Below are 1,244 nucleotides of genomic sequence, written 5' to 3'. Positions count from 1 at the left end.
CAGTGTTCAAGGGCAGGTTGGACACAGGGGCTTGGAGCAACCTGCTTTAGTGGAAGGTGTCCCTGCCTGGGGCAGGGGCTGGAGCTGGAAGAGCTCCCTTCATCCCATACCAGGCTGGGACTCAAGAGAACACAGCATTAACTTGGTGGCGAGTTTCTCACTGTTGTACCTGACTTAATCCCTTCTCTGCTGCATTTACCTCCCTGAACATCCTTTGCCTTCCAGCCTGGAGGCACCCTGGGCTTGGTTCACCTCCATTCAGAAGCACCTCTTCATGTAGAGCCAGTGGCACCTTTAGGAATACTTTTAAATCAGAGATAAGCTGCTATCGCTGAAGGCTGATGATTGAGTAACTTTCTCCAGAGCAAAGGCATCGACACAGAGGAGAAACTGCCCTTAGTGGAGCAGCTCAGCTATGCCTGTAACGTGTCATTAGTGGACATCAGGCAGGATGGCCCTGCACAAAGGCGAGGTTGGAGTTTTCCCTCAAGCTCTGCCTTTGACCCTTTGTACTTGGAACATTGACAGCCCCGATTGCAGCCGTGGCACGGGGTGGGTTTGGTGGAGGGGGGTTATTATGGGAAGTGGTGTTTCTCTTGTGTCCTGCAGTGAGATTTCCTTCCCCTGCACACACAGACTTGCTCTCCAGCCAGTTCTTCCAGCAAAGCCAGGCTTTAAAGGCTGGTAAATGTTTAATGACACGCGCTGCTGTGGTACCTGCCAGCCTCCACTCTGCTCTCTTTTGCTGCTCGTGGAGGTTTCCCTGTAATCCTTCCACCCTTCGTATGCCCTTCAAAATACCTGTTCACAACCAGAAAGCTGCTTAACCTGAGGTTGAACCCCTTGGCTGTGTCCTTGTGAGAAGTTCTCCTTTTCCTGCTGTCCAACAATGCCTGAACCTCTAAAAGCAAACCCACAGATGCACCCAGCCAGGTTCAGCCTCCCATGCTGAGCTGAACAAGCCAGAGATGCTTCCAGCATCCTCTTAGCAACCTCTCTCCAGCAGTTTGCTGCCCAGAAGCTGGATTGATGCTTTGCATCTCCTCCGGATGCTCGGAGCAGCCTCTTGCACCATCCAAATGGTGCTGGTTTGACCCAAGATGGTTTTTATTCCCCTTTCTCTCCAGGAGAAGCATGAAGAGAAAAGCCATGTTCACCTGCCCCTTCAATGGGGACTGCAAAATCACCAAGGACAACCGGCGGCACTGCCAGGCCTGTCGGCTGAAGCGCTGCGTGGACATTGG

General features: G+C 52.6%; 1 protein-coding gene across 1 annotated transcript in view; it reads left to right on the top strand.

The window, feature by feature from the left end:
- Positions 1–1,244, top strand: part of VDR (vitamin D (1,25- dihydroxyvitamin D3) receptor) — a gene marked incomplete at its 3' end in the record, with an annotated part of 15,770 nt that overhangs the window by 5,646 nt on the left and 8,880 nt on the right. The window contains exon 3 of the mRNA XM_010015318.1: positions 1,128–1,243. Coding sequence (XP_010013620.1) covers positions 1,128–1,243 — 116 coding nt within the window. The remainder of the gene's footprint in view (positions 1–1,127; position 1,244) is intronic.

Source organism: Nestor notabilis, unplaced genomic scaffold (assembly GCF_000696875.1).
Source record: "Nestor notabilis isolate BGI_N333 unplaced genomic scaffold, ASM69687v1 scaffold24475, whole genome shotgun sequence".
In the NCBI taxonomy this organism is placed as follows: Eukaryota; Metazoa; Chordata; class Aves; order Psittaciformes; family Psittacidae; genus Nestor; species Nestor notabilis.
Note: the sequence above shows the minus strand (reverse complement) of the source record. Positions and strands in the feature narration are given on the sequence as shown.